The 15,453-nt window shown below is 41.3% G+C and overlaps 1 protein-coding gene across 9 annotated transcripts in view; it reads left to right on the top strand.

Annotated features, from left to right (window-relative positions):
* Positions 1-15,453, top strand: part of SHLD1 (shieldin complex subunit 1) — a 102,014-nt gene that overhangs the window by 58,561 nt on the left and 28,000 nt on the right. Inside the window, exon 4 of one of the 9 annotated variants that reach the window (XM_074406277.1) lies at positions 8,163-15,452. The exons of the other annotated variants lie outside the window; for them this stretch is intronic. Within the exon in view, the coding sequence (XP_074262378.1) occupies positions 8,163-8,275 (113 nt within the window). The 3' untranslated portion in view covers positions 8,276-15,452. Of the gene's footprint in view, positions 1-8,162; position 15,453 lie in introns of those variants that run through there. 9 annotated transcript variants of the gene reach the window in all.

The raw sequence follows: 15,453 nt of genomic DNA, 5'->3' as shown, positions 1-15,453 counted from the left end.
AGCAGATCAAAGTATACCAAAGATGTGTGGAAGTACAGGTTCAGATATCAAAGAATACACCACAAGCTTTAGTCTCAAGCTCCCTAGACTGTAAAACCTTATATAATGGTCAGCTTTCCAAAGCAGAGGCTAAATAACTGTCATTCTATTGCATCCAACATAGTGTCCCAAACTTTGTTGATGTAGGATGAGTAAGATGAAAACAGGTAATGTGTGTGTGTGTGTGTGTATGCATGTGCATGTGCATACATAAATACATTTTTAATTGGGATACAATTTACATATAGTAAAGTACATAAATCTTATGTGTTACAGTTTGGTGAATTTTTATATATGTGTATACCCACATAACCACTACCTAGATCAAGATGTAGAAAAACAGAAATTTGCATGAAAGATTTATTGTGTGCATGAGTATTTTGGGGGCCCCTTTAAGAGCTAAAGTTTCAAATGCATTTGGGGTTTTGCCACTTAGAGGTCAAAAAAATTTAGTCATCCAGAATGACCAGTATAATTAAGTTATTGTTCTATCTCTTTTTCTTCATAGCATCCTTCAAATTTGTATTCCTTTTTAGGTTTATGCATTTATATGTGAAATGAAATTTAGGGAGAACTTTAGGTAAGAGAAAATTCTAAAATGTCAATAAGGCAGTAAATGTTATCAGTAATAACTCCATGACTCATAATTTCTGCCTCTATCTTACGATTGACATAATTTATTGACTAAAAGAAGATTTAACTGCTTTCTTTAAGCTTAAACAGCTTCTTTCTCATGATCTCTTCAAAGAGTGAATATCATAAAAGAGTAAAAATAATTATTTTCCCTTTTTTCCAAAAGAGTCTTTGGAACAGATATTTTGGTCTGTGGGCCAATGGCTGCACAGTCAGTATTGCAGTGCAGAGACTATTAGAGCAGCAGGCATGAGCTGAGTTAGGAAGATAAAGTTATTTCAAAAGCAAATGGAAATAGTTGACAACGGAGAAAGAGAACATTGTCTACAAAACGTTAATAGCCTTTACAATTTTTATAAAACCAACCTGGAACAACTTTGAAATTGATTTTGCCTAACTGGCTTATTATGGAATGAAACTTTCAGAAACAAAACGTAGAATGGAGATGAACTGTACTTTTAAGATGATCACATGTGATTTGAGATCAAAGTCTAGCATTGGAGTACTATTTTAAGGATAGCTAGACTACCTTGGTGAATTAAACAGATGTGTCACCACAGGAATCGAAAACAAAAACCTTGAAATTTTATGTAGCTCCTTCCTCTACCTTCAGATAAAATCTCTGTACATCAGCCTAGGTGATATGAATATTGTCTACTCCAAGCACTTTTAGAAAATGAGCTTTGGATATAAGGGCAATCTGGCTATGACATTTATTATTTTGGTTGATCTGGCCAATTAAGAGACTGATATCTTAACTCCCTCACAATTGCCTGCATGTCCCTAAGTTGGTAATAATTTTCTTGGAACTTTGAAGGTCTGTTTCATTGCCTTCTTGCTCACACTGCCACTATGGAGGTGTCTCATGCAACTTAATTGTCATTCACTTATGAATAATTTGTCTTTCCTCTCAGGTTGTTTGTAGGATTTTAATCTGCAGTTTTATCTACGGCCTAGCCCTAAATTTCCTTTGATTTATCCTGCTTACAGAACATTGTAATTGATAAATCTGAGGATTTGTGCTTTATCAGTTCTGAGAAGTTCCCACTCATTAACTCGTCTCCTTGTGCTTTGCCTTTCTTTCGTTCTCTCTGTTAGCTCTTTCTGAAATTCCAATTATATGCATGTTGGATCGTCTCACTTTGACTTCCATATCTCTTTTTTTTTTCCCTCCATCTCTCTGGCTCTCTATGCTAAATTATAAGTCATATCTTCAACTCTGATTTCTATTTTCTAATTATCTTTCCACTGGAGTCTAGTCTCATTTTACCTATTTGCTGAGGTATAAATACCTTTTACTCTAATTTTTCTTTTTCTGTAATTTAACATTTTTTATTGTGCTTTTTGTTGGTTTTTCTCATTTACCTGTTCATTTTTTGTGGTCTCTTCTTACTCAGATTTTCAACTTCCTATTATATTTCTTTAACGTATTAAGCAGATTTGCCTTAGATCATGATTCTGTTAATGCCAATATCTGAAGTTGCTGTGGGTCTTGTAGGCTGGCTCTTTTAATTTACTCCCACTCAGTTAAGGTACAATTTGGGCCACAAACACATGTGAGTTCTGGCTCATGATTACATTTTTTTCTTTTTTTTTTAAATTTTCATTTTATTTTCTTTTATCAGGTTAAATCTTGGGGCAGGTATTTCTTTCTCTCTCTACCCAGAGCCAAGACAAGTTTTTCTTAGTCTGTTTGTTTTGTTTTACTATAGACCTTTACAAAGCATATTTTTTTCTCTAGTTCACTTTTTTCTGGGGGTGTAACTTCAGGGTTCTCAGCTTTATGCAGTCATTTCTTGTTAAGCACCCCCACCTTGCCATGGCCCTAGGCTCTGTGTCCTGAACGCTGTGTGGACATTGAAGCTGACCTGCTGGTTCTCGGCTCCAGCTCAGGGTTTACAGACCTCTCAGAACTTCTATTCTCCTTTTGCTTTTGGTTTTTAAAGGTTTCCTTGCTTTGTTACCAGCTCAATCATGCATTTAAAAATACTTTTCAGAAACATTTTATCCAGCATTTTTTTTTTTTTTTTTTTTTTTTTTTTTGAGACAGAGTCTTGCTTTGTCACCCAGGCTGGAGTGTACTGGAGTGACCTCAGCTCAATGCAACCTCCGTGTCCCAGGTTCAAGCTATTCTCTGCCTTGGCCTTCCAAGTAGCTGGGATTACATGCATGTGCCACCAAGCCTGCTAATTTTTGTATTTTTAGTAGAGACAGGTTTTCACCATCTTGGCCAGGCTGATCTTGAACTCCTGACCTCGTGATCCACCTGCCTGGGCCTCCCAAAGTGCTGGGATTACAGGCATGAGCCACCACACGTGGCCCTTTATCCAGCATTTTTAGCTGTTTGGTAACAGGGAGGATTTTCAGAATATCTTGTCCACCATATTCTTCTGTCAAAAATACATAACTATTTCTGCACCCACACCTCTAGTGCGAAGGTGGAGGTGTGGGTGCAGAAATTAATTGCACATGTGCCTCACTTCTAGCCCTTAATAACTCATGTTAGAAAATTTCTCAACAAAAACGCAACACAAACCACTCATGGCCCATCTTCTTCTGTCGCTTAGCCTCAGTTTTCACTTCTCTTCTGTCTGTAGTCTTTTTCTCCAGAAGTCGTATTATGCAGATTTTAAATTTTGTGGCTTTTTTCCAGTTTCTCTGAATCTTCTGTGTTCTCTGATGCTATGTGCTTCAGGAGAGAAGGCTCAAAGCTTTGCTCTCCTTAAATCCAAGTGTAAATGCGACGTATGGGTGTTGAGAATGGTCTCCTATAACTGATCTCATCGTGTTTCCTCCTCATCTTGCTTGTTAAACTCAGCACTGCAGTTCTGACTCAGCCAGTAGTCATTCTGTGAACCCTAGATCTTCTCCGCCTATTTTCCCAAGCTTTTGTTTCATGTTTAATGCTGCCTGTTTCTCCTTCTTCAATGTATTTACTAACTCAGACTTTTCCTGAAGCTCTTTGCTTGATTTATAGCTGTCATCAACTTACAAAAACTGCTGCCACCATCAGGCTCTCTGGAGGTTGAGTCATTTCAGTCCCACCCACATGCTGGTGCTGGTCCCCCTTGGAGGATGTGTTTGGGGATGGCTGGAGGGCTCCACCAGCCTGGGCTTCTGTGTGTGACACTCCCACACACTGAGGCACCTGCTGTTTCTGCCCACACTGGGACCGTGTTTACTTTGCAGAGGGTGCACCAGGGACCTCTGTATAGTCATAGCCCTCCTGCTGTGAGATGGGTAATGTTCACTATGATTCATCCCCTCAACTCTGGTGCCAACATGGGGCAGTAGCGATTGGTAAAGATTATGTTCCTTCCAGTTACAAATAAATGCTTGTTTGTCTGGTGTTTCCGTTTGATATAATATCTATCACTGTGTAATGTGTGTGGGGTGTATGTGTGTGTGTGTGTGTGTGTGTGTGTGTGTGTGTGTGTGTGTGTGTGTTTGAGACTGAATCTCACTCTGTCACCCAGTCTGGAGTACAGTGGTGCAATCTTGGCTCGCTGCAACTTCTGCCTCCCGGGTTTAAAAGATTCTCGTGCCTCAGCCTCCCAAGTAGCTGGGACTACAGGCATATGCCACCATGCCTGACTAATTTTTTTTGCATTTTTGGTAGAGTGGGATTTCACCATTTTGGCCAGGCTGGTCTCCAACTCCTGACTCAGGTGATCTACCCGCCTTGGCTTCCCAAAGTGGTGGGCTTACAGGCATGAGCCACCATGCCCAGCCAGACATATATTAGTAGAAGATTCACAGTTCACTTTGCAAAATTCCAGATGTTAAAGAATAAGCACATTAATACTCTAACAACTCTGCTCTGGGTACTATTCTTGTTACTAAGGTAATAATTACAGTGTATCTTTTATTTATTGAGCCCTTGCTATGTGCTGGGCTTTATGCTAAAAAATCATTTAATCCTTACGAGAGTCCTATGAGGTAGGAGCTGTTATTATGCCCACCTTATAGGTGAGGACCTGGAAAGTCAGAGATGTGAAGTAATTTGCCTGGGATCACATAGCGAGCAAGCGGCTTGCTAGGACTCAAACTCAAGGCTTCTTCCCAAGTCCACGCTCACAAACATCTCTTCTGTTAGGACAAAATCAGATTTCTGATTCTTGACAATGAACTTTTGCAAAGGCCAGAACTAAATCTATCTTACAAGGTAACATATTTGAAAGTGTAACTGTGTTGCCTGCATTGCACAGAACTGATGTTAGAATACCTTTGTGAGAACCACTTTAAGAACCAGCATGTGTAACATAAGAAAATCCATTTTCTTTTGTAGATAAACCTTGCTTTTCACCCCAGACCCTGTTATCCTGCTTGATCACCTACATTATTTACAGATTTCACTCCTCATGCCTCTTGACAGTTTCCAGAAAGGCAATTCTGTCCCCTGAGGATGGAGCTTTGTCACCAATGAGGACATTCAGAAGAAGTTTCCAGAGGGAGTGAAGATGCTTCCTTAGAGGCTCTGACAGGTTCTCAGCAATGTCATTTTACAAATAAGAGCTTGGCTCTTGGGGTGATTACTTTAAAGGGGAAGTGCTCAGCTATCTCAGTATATCTTAGTGTGTTTGTTTACTATCCATTCTCTGACTTCATAGATATACTTAATGTCGACTTGATATGGAGTGAAATCTGCTTGCAGAAATCCACATTTGCAGTCATTCTACTGCATATAGAAAAACGCCAGACTTTCTTCCTCTGTTACAGATGTTACCTTCTCTGGGAAAAGCTTATTACAAATGTCAACACTGGAACTGGCTCTATTTTGATAGGAATCTTGTTCTGTTTCTCCTTAAATCTTAAAACTACCACATATTGACTTGTTGATTTAGACCGATTGTGGGAGGCCCCACAATCTCCTCTTGAAGGAAAAAAGGATCAGGTTTCTGCTTCCCCAGGAAACAGGGAATTATCTCTCTGCTGAATATGTATTGAGCAACACTCCAAGTGTCATTTTTAAAGTGCGCATATTTTTCTTACAGGTAAGGTTGACATTTGAAACATCATCTTAATTAGCTACTCACATTTAACGTAACTCAGGGGGCGGCAGTAAACAGTCGTAATCAAAATAGTAATGTTGCCATAGCAACCAAGATCCTGCTCAATTGCTTTTCCTTTCTGCTTACCATCTAGACAAGGATATGAAACAAATCTGCCAAAACCTCCTGCGTGAAATGAAAGTTTAAAAACCACTGGGGGAAAACATTCTTGAATGATTGTTTTAAGTGCTTCAGTGAAGCTCCTGGCTCCAAATGGCTCCTGAAGGAAATCGTGTCCCCGGTTCTCTTGTCTGACAGTTTTGCCTCCTGAGAGCTATTCCCTGCAACGCGGACGGGATCAGGGGAATCATAGATTTATTCTAGCTCCAGCTGCAAGGTCCAGGAAGCGCGCGAGTTGACCCACATAATCCACCACGGCTTTTCTAGCTATAAAGTGTTAGGTTCTGATCCCTTAACTTAGTTATTCCTTTATTGCAAAATGCAAAACCATGCTGTTTTAAAACAAGCCTTGGGGTAAGCCTCAATTTCATGGAAAAGAAGAGAGAGGATTGTCAATCATTTTGATGCTGTAAGCCAGTAGTTCCTAAATTTTTATTATCTGAATCCTTTAAGGAAAGCCCTTGATCTCCCGTTTGGCCCGTCATCACTAGCACTGGTTCTAATCATGGCAGATGATAGCCATATGAAAATCATATGCGTTTTTGTTGTTTTTGTTGTTGTTGTTGTTACTTATTGCATATGTTAGTATGAAGGTCATGTTAATGAAGAAAATTAATGAGCAAATAGAACTTTTCTGTGTTTTAATTGCCAACCCCTTCACCCAGTGATTCTGGAGACTTGGTCTTGGTCTCAATTTTCTTATCTGGAAAATAAGACACAGTAGAGCCGAATATTTTCCCTACTCTTGGATCCAGCTTGATACATGCCTTCTTTATTAAATAGAATAGAAAAACAGTATCACCTTTTAGTAGTGATAAGCTGACACTGTGAGGGTTCTTTTGTTCGAAAAAACAAAACAAACCCTGTGGCTTCTCAGGAGGTCCTCGCTTCACCCTCACCCTCTTTTTATTTCTTTCCATGTGAGAGACTGGAATAATCTAATTGTGAAATTAATCAAAGAGAAATCAGGCAAAAATGTTTTCTTTGTAATTCATTTTGTATGCCATTAAAAAGAAATAAGATAAAAAGAGAGAGGAAGTGGAAAAAAAAGTAGAAAAATGGTCAGGAATATGAATAAGCAGTACACAGAAAAGGAAACCCAAGTGGCCCATAGCTGTATGAAAAGCAGCTCTGCCACACAAGCTGTCAGGGAAATGCAAACCCAAATCCAAGATACAGCTTTAATGTCTGATAATAACAGAATTTGGCAAAGATGTGGAGAAACAGGAAAACCCGAACACTGCTGGTGGGAGTGTAATTGTTATTATACAATCACCTTGGAGAGCAATTGGGCAGGATCCAGTAAACGGAAAATGCACATTCCCTTCGATTCCGTAATTCTACTTTTGGATGAATTTCCAAAGAAAGTCTCCTCCTGATACATGTGCACAAGGCGGTAGGTATCAGGAGGCTCACTGAAGCCTTATTTGTGATAGTAAAAAATTAAATACAGCCTACTTGTCTCTCAGGAAGAGAATGGATGAAAAATAATGTAGCATGTTCCTATGTTAGAGTACTATAAAGCAGTTTTACATAATCAACAATGGCTGAAAGTAAAAAATCATAAAGTCAGATGTAAAACTTTGTATTTTGAAAAAATGCAAAACTTTGCATATTAAAAGTTAAAATGCCTACCACGCACAAAGCAGCACTCTTGCATATGGATACATATGTATGTGTGTATATGTGTGTATTATTTATATGGCGTCAAAAATGGGCTGGGAGTGGGGTGCAACGCCTGTAATCCCAGCACTTTGGGAGGCCAAGGCAGGCAGATCACTTGAGGCCAGGAGTTTGAGAACAGCCTGGCAAGCATGGCAAAACCCCCTCTCTACTAAAAATATAAAAATTAGCTGGGTACCAGCTACTCGGGTGACTGAGGCACAAGAATCACTTGAACCCAGGAGGCAGAGGTCACAATGAGCCAAGATTAATTTTTTTAAAAGGTGAAGGAGGTTAGAAGCAATCAGATTATTAGGTTGATGCAAAAGTAATTGCAGTTTTGGTCAATGTCAAAACCACAATTATTTTTGCACGAACCTATAATATCTGTGAAGAAATAGTCAACTTTAATTTAAATGTTTAATAAGAAGAAAGTTTTGAAGCAAATAGGACATTGTGTTAATTGCCAATTTGGGGTGGTATGAGCTTGGATGTTATAGCTCTCTGTACTTAGAACTTTTAATTTTTCAAGAAAATATAAAATGCCAAAGTAGGAGACTGCTTACAAATCAGAACACTGGTCTTACTAAATTGCCCTGGCACCTACTTTTAGGACTATTTATTAATCACAGCTGTCTTTTTTTTTTTTTTTCCCAGCATTCATTTTATTCCTCTATGAAGGCCTCTTAGAAGACCCTGTCCTCTGCCCATGGCATCTGTTTGTCATTAGGATGAAGGGTGACAGCATATGCCACTTGCCCTCTGGGTGATTCATTCAGTTTGAACTTTCAGATATAAACAAGTACAGAGACTGTGGTTTCCAAAGCACCTGAGCAAAGCATCCATCCCTTTGAAATGTTAATTTGGATTAAATATCTTGATATCCACACACTCTTGCTTTGTGAGGATGTGGTTTTTGTCCTTTAAACGAACAGTCGCAAATTCTAAAATGTATGAACCGTGGATGGCAGGGTTGCTATTGGGACAAAGGAGGCTTAAGCTTATTGTTTTTCTGTCACTGATTTTATGGAATTAATAAGATAGGATGTAAGGTGCCCCAGAACTCCAACCCTCGTGTTATTATGCACCAGGGAAAAGCCAGACTAAACCAAGAGGAGATCTCAAGTGAGGTGCGGATGAGTCGAAGTGAACCAGGGCCAATTCACTTGCTGGACAGTAACCAAAGGGTTTGAATGGCTAGGAAGTAGGAAAAATGCCAGTAATGAAAAGAGGGAAAAGGAAAGGAGGATTGGCTTGGAGTATAGCAGGGCAAATCCATGCAAGGTTTAGCCAAAAGCGGAAGTCTATAGATACCTTATTATTTATAACATGGACTGAGATGATTTCCAGCATCAAATTTCAGCCCTCCAGGACATAACTGTGTGGTAGGAACTTTGTTAACCCAGGTATACCAGCCTCATTCCTCCAGCACCAGGTTGTGTCATGTGTCATAATACATGTATACATGTAATGAATTGTGTGATCAAGGGTCCTCTAGAAAGTGAAAAGAGGATTAATTAAGGCTAGGGTGATGGCTTACACCTGTAATCCCAGCATTTTGTGAGGCTGGAGCAGGAGGATCACTTGAGCCCAGGAATTCAAGACCAGCCTGGGCAACATAGCGAGATCCCATCTCTATAATAATCATAATTATCTGAGACAACAGGCCTAAACCAGGACTGTCCTGGGCAAACTTATCAGTCACCCTAGTGAGTACCAGTCCCTCTAGTAAGAGCACATGTTGATAGAAAGGAATGCCTGACGTTGAAAGAAGTGTTTACCTGGCTTCTTAGCCCAGCCCCCAAGGTGATCCACCCACCTTAGCCTCCCAAAATGTTGGGATTACTGGCGTGAGCCACCACACCTGGCCAAATTAAAGTGTTTTAAACATATGAGTCAATTATGAGCATTAGTTTAAAGGAGGACCCGTGACTATTTTTAGAGCCACACAATCCCAGGGAACCTCCAACAGACAAACCAAGGAAGCGGGGCCTGTGAACTTAGGAGAGTACAAGGCAGGGCCCTGAAAAAGGACAGCTTCCCATCCAAGCAGCATAGAAGGAGACCTAATAAGCCACATACTGCTTCTTTCCTTAAATCCTGATACTTCATTTTTAAAAACTTAAGTCTTGGCCAGGCGCTATGTCTTACACCTGTAATCCCAGCACTTTGGTAGGCTGAAGCGGGCAGATCACTTGAGCTCAGGCATTTGAGACGAACCTAGGCAACGTGGCGAAACCCCATCTCTACAAAAAATACAAAAAAAAAAAAATAGCTGGGTGTGGTGGTTTGCACCTGTAGACCCAGCTACTCAAGAGGCTGAGGTGGGAGGATCGCCTGAGCCCAGGAGGTGGACTCAGGCAGTGAGCTGTGCTTGCATCATGGCACTTCAACCTGGGGGCAACAGAGCAAAACCCTGTCTCAAAAAAAAAAAAAAAGTCTTAGACTTCTTTCAGCTCTGTAACATCCTTGAAACCACACATAGGTCCTCTTAATCAGCACTTCCTAGCAAGAGAAACTGGACAAATCAGGCAGGGTGGGTGGGTGGCTGTTGATTCAGATGCATGCAGAGGGCAGAATTCTAAATATCAAATCCATTTAGTGGGAGCTTGTCATAGTGAAGGCAAAAACGTTTCACAGAGATGAAATCCTGCTGTGCATTTAGGAACCACAGAAATAGCCGGGGAAGCTTCTCTGGAAGAATCCATCACTAGATATCGGGGTTTCTAAAGGCTGATGGCATTTCTTGCAGAACACAACCATTAATCTCAAGGGCCCCATGCCAACTGACTGTCTTCTGAATTCAAATAAGCACCTATAACTCCTAAAGACAGAAACATATTTTTAGGTGTATAAGAATCTTAAGTATCTGGCTGGGTATGGTGGCTCATGCCTATAATCCTAGCACTTTGGGAGGCCAAGGTGGGTGGATCACTTGAGGCCAGGAGTTTGAGACCAGCCTGGCCAACATGGCAAAACCCCATCTCTATCAAAAATATCAAAAATTAGCCGGGCGTGGTGGCATGCACCTGTGGTCCCGTGGTCCCAGCTACTCGGGAGGCTGAGGTGAGAGGTTCATTTGAGCCCGGGAGGTAAGAAGCTGCAGTGAGCTGAGATCATGCCACTGCACTCCAGCTTGGGTGACAGAGTGAGACCGCGTCTCAAAAAAAAAAAGGGAATCTGAAGTATCTGTATGTTATCTCTCGTTGGCAAAGAGAAAATTTAACAATGGATGCGTGCAAAAGCATTGTGATATCAAGCCCTGCCCTCCTCCTTTTCTTCTTGTGAAGTTTTAAAGAAATCCTATTCATGATAGAAAATATATTGAAATAAAAAGGGTAGTTTTGTTCAATGCAAATAATTCCAGAATCATTGGGACCAGTGCCAATGGCTTTTCCCCTCAAACATTGTTGAAGGGAAAAAAAAGCCATCTCAAGGTCTGAGAAGGGAAAATGCATAGTAGGTACTAGCAAGAAGGGTGTTGTGCAGGGAATGGGGACCAACAGCAAAAGTCTCTCTCTTCTTTTTTTTTTTTTTTTTTGAGACCGAGTTTTGCTCTTGTTGCCCAAGCTGGAGTGTAATGGCACAATCTTGGCTCACCACAACCTCCATCTCCTGGGTTCAAGTGATTCCACTGCCTCAGTCTCCCATGTAGCTGGGATTATAGGCATGTACCACCACGCCCAGCTAATATGGTATTTTTAGTAGAGACAGGGTTTTTCCATGTTGGTCAGGCTGGTCTCGAACTCCCGACCTCAGGTGATCCGCCCACCTCAGCCTCCCAAAGTGTTGGGATTATAGGCATGAGCCACCGCTCCCGGCTGGTAGCAAAAGTCTCTTAGGGAGCTCAAGGCAAATCAACATATTACAATGCAATGGGATTCACCATTGAGTTCCCACTCCTTTCAAGATCCATCCTTTGAGCCAGGGGAGGGGTGGGGAGACATAACTGCTTTTTGGGGAAAGGACTATTTTTTGTCCTGTGCACTGTAGAATGTTTACATCCTTGACTCCACTCACTAAATGCAAGTAGCACTTTGAATCCCTGACACAAAAACATCCCTAGAGTCTCCTTGGATACATTGCTATCCCCTTTTGACAGCTCTACAAGGTTGGGATATATTAACAGAATAAGGTAGGGTTTGAACATAGCTGTAAGAATGCACCGCTGAACAGGAACTGACCTAGTACCCATCATTCTTTCCACACATGGGCACATCAGGAAAGGAAAAGCAGTTAGCGTCATTTGCTGGCAAAGAAATGGTGACATCCAAAAAGCTGTAACAGCCTCATGATTAGAGAGGAGGCTTTATAGTTTGTAGTACAGCAAATTTTAAAAGGAAATCAAAGACTGAAATGGACTGCAGGCAGCGTTCAAAAGAACTGACATAGTAAATGACTCAACCCGTATGTCATTGGTCTTCTGAAGGGGAAGAGTTGTTTCTCTGAAGACGGCTGGCAGACTGCCTGACATGTGCATGAAAAATATAGGAGACAGCTAGCTTTTAGACTCTTTTGTGGACACTGGACTTCAAAAATTTTAAATTAAATGAAACACAGGTGAAAATTTAAAATCCTGCCTATCAAAGCACATTGACTATTTAATTACCAAGTACCTGCCATGTTGTTTGGAGTTTTCTATGTAAGTGGACAGTTTTGGGGGTTCAACTTTCCCAGTGTTACTGCTGGGGATACCCTGCTTTCTCCCCCACCCATCTCATTAGCCCTTCCCAGCTTCTGTCTTCTAGCCACTACACCTCCAGCCCCTTCCCAGGACAAGGTCATCTTCGGGGAAGAAGTGGGGAAGGGACCCCTCATCCTGCCATCATGGGACCCTATTCCCTCTCCTGTCTCCCTTCAACTTTCTAACAGCAACATCATATGTTAGGCAACTACCCGAGCTAAGACTTTATTTGGTTGCTTGATAGTAAAGTAAGCCACCAAAGGAAATTTTAACATCTATCCCTCCAAAGGTTTCTTTTAATTTTTTCACAATTTTTTAAAACCAAAATCATTTTTAATGAATTATTTGAGATTTGCTCACTTGAAGGCCACCACTCCTGATTTTTCTACAAACAATGACATTCTCTTCTAAAACACAAGAAAACCATCCAAATCAAGAAATTAACATGATCCATGACTACCATCTAATCCTCAGACCCCATTCACAGCTCTCCAGTTGCCCCAGTAATGTGTTTACAGTGAAAAGATGCGGTTTAAACATTTTTGTGTGTGTTTGGCTGTCGTGGCTGTTTTTAGCCTCCTTCCGTCTGAGACAATAGCTCAGTCCTTCCTTAGTTTTCACAAACTTGGCACTTGTGAAGAGTACAGGCCAAGAACTCCTCCCCTGCTGCTTCTATGCCATCAGGACCAGAAAGAGACCAGCATCTGCCTCCCTCCGCTTCCACCCATCCTGGAGGCTTCAGTCCAGTGACAGGGTGGTTGGGAGGAACTTGGGCAGAAGCTCTGGGCATAGCAGGGCCAAGGAAACTTTCTTTACTATTCCTTAAGAAACAATGAGGGACCTGGGACATATTTTTGTGCTGTTGGGGTTTTTTTGTTGTTTTGTCTTGTTTTGTTTGAGATGGAGTTTTGCTCTGTCACCAGGAGTGCAGTGGCACGATCTCGGCTCACTGCAACCTCCACCTCCCAGGTTCAACCAATTTTCCTGCCTCAGCCTCTGGAGTAGCTGGGACTACAGGCGTGCGCCTCTACACTCGGCTAATTTTTATATTTTTAGTAGAGACAGAGTTTCAACATGTTGGCCAGGATGGTCCCGATCTCTTGACCTCGTGATCCTCCCACCTCAGCCTCCCAAAGTACTGTGATTACAGGCACGAGCCACTGAGTCTGGCTGGGACATAGGTTTAAGTTTTCTGGAAACTAGTGTAGTGGAAATACCGTCCTACAAATTATTTACAAAGCATGATCTCTGTTTTGGGTTCCCCTGGCCACACTGAGTTCTCTCTCTCCTCGAGCTTATAGGCTCAGCCTCAGGCTGCTGAAGAAAGGCCAGCGGGCAGAGGAGGAGAACTGGAACCAGCCGTGGAAACATTTAGTTTCTATTTCTTCTCACCACTTGGACTTTATTCATCAACCTGCTTCTCTATTGCCATGGTCCTTTCAGAATAAGATTGAAGGCCACCTCCTCCAAAGAGGAGCATGCACTCCTGCTCCCCTTGCACTGTGCTGTCCACTGAGTCCACACTGTCTCACTTAACATCACTATATCATTTCATATCTGCATACATCGTATATTTCACTTGTTTAATGTCTGTAATGCTGTCCTTTCTTCCTACTTAGGTTTCAAGTACCTTAGATGAGGGACATGGTCTCCAACATCCATCTATATCTTCAACAACTTGTAATGAGTTGCCTGAGTATCAGTTTTGAATAAATATTTGTTGAATGAATGAATGCTTGTCCATGTGTAGGCCTGCGTGTGACTCAAAGAACGCATGTCCACATGCTTTTTTTCACTTTTTAGTTTTTTTTTTTCTTCTTTCTTTCTTCGTGATGTCCGCATTCTTTTAGGCTGTGCTGATGCTTTTGGATAATCTATTTCTCTTTATATTACCGTAGATATTCTAGAAAAGAGTTTGTTTAGTAAAACCCTCATTTTGAAAGTTGAGAAAGTTGAAACGCAGAAATGTTGTATGACTTGTCCAAGGTGTCATTTCCAGCTAGTAACAAAACGAGGGCCCAAACCGAAATCCCACCTCCTTTCCTAAAGCTCCACCCACTGCACCATGCACCTTCCTTCAGCATTGGCAAGTACAGCTATATTTATTATAGCTACTGGTTGAGTTTGCTGGGGCAGGGAAATGTCAAAGGTAGTGATTTATAAAAGCTTATATCAGGGTCGGGCATGGAGGTCCAAGAGCAGGATGCCTGCCTGGTCAGCTTCTGGTGAGGGCTCCTTTCCTGCTTTGCAGACAACCGCCTTCTCACTATGTGTCACTTCCTCTCATAAGGTTACCAATCCTATCAGATTAGGATCCTACCTATATGCCTCATTTAACTTGAATTACCTCCCAAAAAAGCCGTCTCTCCAAATATAGTCATGTCAGGGGTTACAGCTTCAACATGTGAATTTTGTAGGGACACAATTCAGTCCACAGCATAGTGGTAGCATAAATAATTTGTAAACACCTTTGACATACTATAATATGATGTGAAAATAGTTGTTATAGTGGGAAGGGTCACACACCAGGTTACTTAAGAGTGAATGTCTGCTGCTTGAACCCTCAAGGCTGGGCAGTGAGCTAAGGCCATACATAGTGCCCTGCTGAGGAGCGGGTGTCCTTGAGAACCCAGACATCCCGGAGAGAATCTGAGAACCTACTAAGGAAAACAGTTCCATCGTGCACACGCACGGATTTCTAGAGCTATCCTGCTAGCATCCAGGAGTGTCCTGTTCCTAAGTCCTAATAAACTCATCTACTCATCAAGCTGGACTTGTCCAAGTTATTCTTTGGTCTTTCAGCACCTTCCCAGTTTGGGGGTGGGCATTACAATCTCAAGTTTTTCCTTTAGCAGCTGAGATCTATTGGTGACAAAGTTACAGGTTTTGCTATTAATACTGTGATTTGCTGCCTACGTTCATCATGGGAGAAAATGCGTGATTTCAGGTTGTGGTTAGTGAAAATAAATAAATATATATGTATATTTTTTTCCATCCAAGTTCACAGGCACCCTGAATTTCTACACAGGGAAATCAGGTTAAAAATCCATCACGCAAGTAAGATGGTCTTGTTGTGAGCTAGCAAGTGGCATAACCTCAGGATGGTGAAAACAGATTCTGAAATCAGCTGATATTTCGTATTGCCAGTTACTCAGGAGCAGCGAGCGTGTTGAACTGAAAATAGACATCATCTGCTCTTGGCTTGCTTTCTGATATTTTTGATTGCTTGTTTGAGTATGTTTGAGTATTGGAATGTGTTTTGTC

The sequence above is a fragment of the Saimiri boliviensis genome, chromosome 9, assembly GCF_048565385.1.
Source record: "Saimiri boliviensis isolate mSaiBol1 chromosome 9, mSaiBol1.pri, whole genome shotgun sequence".
NCBI classification, from domain to species: domain Eukaryota; kingdom Metazoa; phylum Chordata; class Mammalia; order Primates; family Cebidae; genus Saimiri; species Saimiri boliviensis.
Note: the sequence above shows the minus strand (reverse complement) of the source record. Positions and strands in the feature narration are given on the sequence as shown.